Source organism: Centroberyx affinis, unplaced genomic scaffold, assembly GCF_046629955.1.
Source record: "Centroberyx affinis isolate AG114_WGS23_722 - 3 ecotype Tasmania unplaced genomic scaffold, CSIRO-AGI_Caff_v1 ptg002479l_1, whole genome shotgun sequence".
Lineage (NCBI taxonomy): Eukaryota > Metazoa > Chordata > Actinopteri > Beryciformes > Berycidae > Centroberyx > Centroberyx affinis.
The window spans coordinates 324,362-325,000 of NW_027280711.1; the positions used below are offsets into that span (position 1 = coordinate 324,362).

General features: G+C 54.1%; 1 protein-coding gene across 1 annotated transcript in view; it reads right to left on the reverse strand.

Annotated features, from left to right (window-relative positions):
- Nucleotides 1-321: 321 nt before the first annotated feature.
- The window catches only part of LOC139656467 (fibroblast growth factor 20-like), a 1,985-nt gene continuing 1,667 nt past the window's right edge, over nucleotides 322-639 (reverse strand). Inside the window, exon 3 of the mRNA XM_071534059.1 lies at nucleotides 322-639. This exon is cut by the window's right edge and continues 24 nt beyond it. Coding sequence (XP_071390160.1) covers nucleotides 418-639 — 222 coding nt within the window. The 3' untranslated portion in view covers nucleotides 322-417.

The following is a 639-nucleotide window of genomic DNA, read 5'->3' on the forward strand; positions in this document are numbered from 1 at the left end:
TAGTCACACTCAAATTTAATGGATGGAAACTCAAAGGAAATCCCCAAATCATCCATTTGGCCACCAGGGCATCTGCATAGGGTAATAATTGGGGCAATAAAGCGGCAATATTTGGGTCCAGGATAGTGTCTGGCATGGGATTTCTGCATCCTCTACAGCAGAGCCCTTCAGTCAAACTCCCTGTCCAGTCTGGTTTAGAGGGGGTTTGAGTTCCTTACGCCACACCAGTGGTGGGGAGTGAAGATCAGGCGCACTCGATTTGATCCTCCGTTTGGCCCAGATCGGAAGGGTTCCAGTTCCTTCCACCTCCCTCAAGATGGAGTCAGGAATAGGCGCACCTGCCTTCGCTTTTCAGCTCAGTCCGGTTCTGAGGGGTTTGAGATAACTCCCAACCTCTGCACCCCTCCACCTTCAGTCTCAGCTCTGGCCCAGTACGTCCCTGTAGAGCTCCGGCACCCTGTCCGGGTCCACGGGCCGCGGTAGGAAGTGCGTGAACCTCTGATGCCGCCTCGACCTCGTTCCGTCCCTGGACGTCCCGTCTTTGTTGAGAGCGACAAAATAAAAGGCGCCTCTCTCCCCGTGTCGGTAGAGGTTGGAGGAGTAGGTGTTGTACCAGTTCTCTTCGAACTGCTCCCTAAA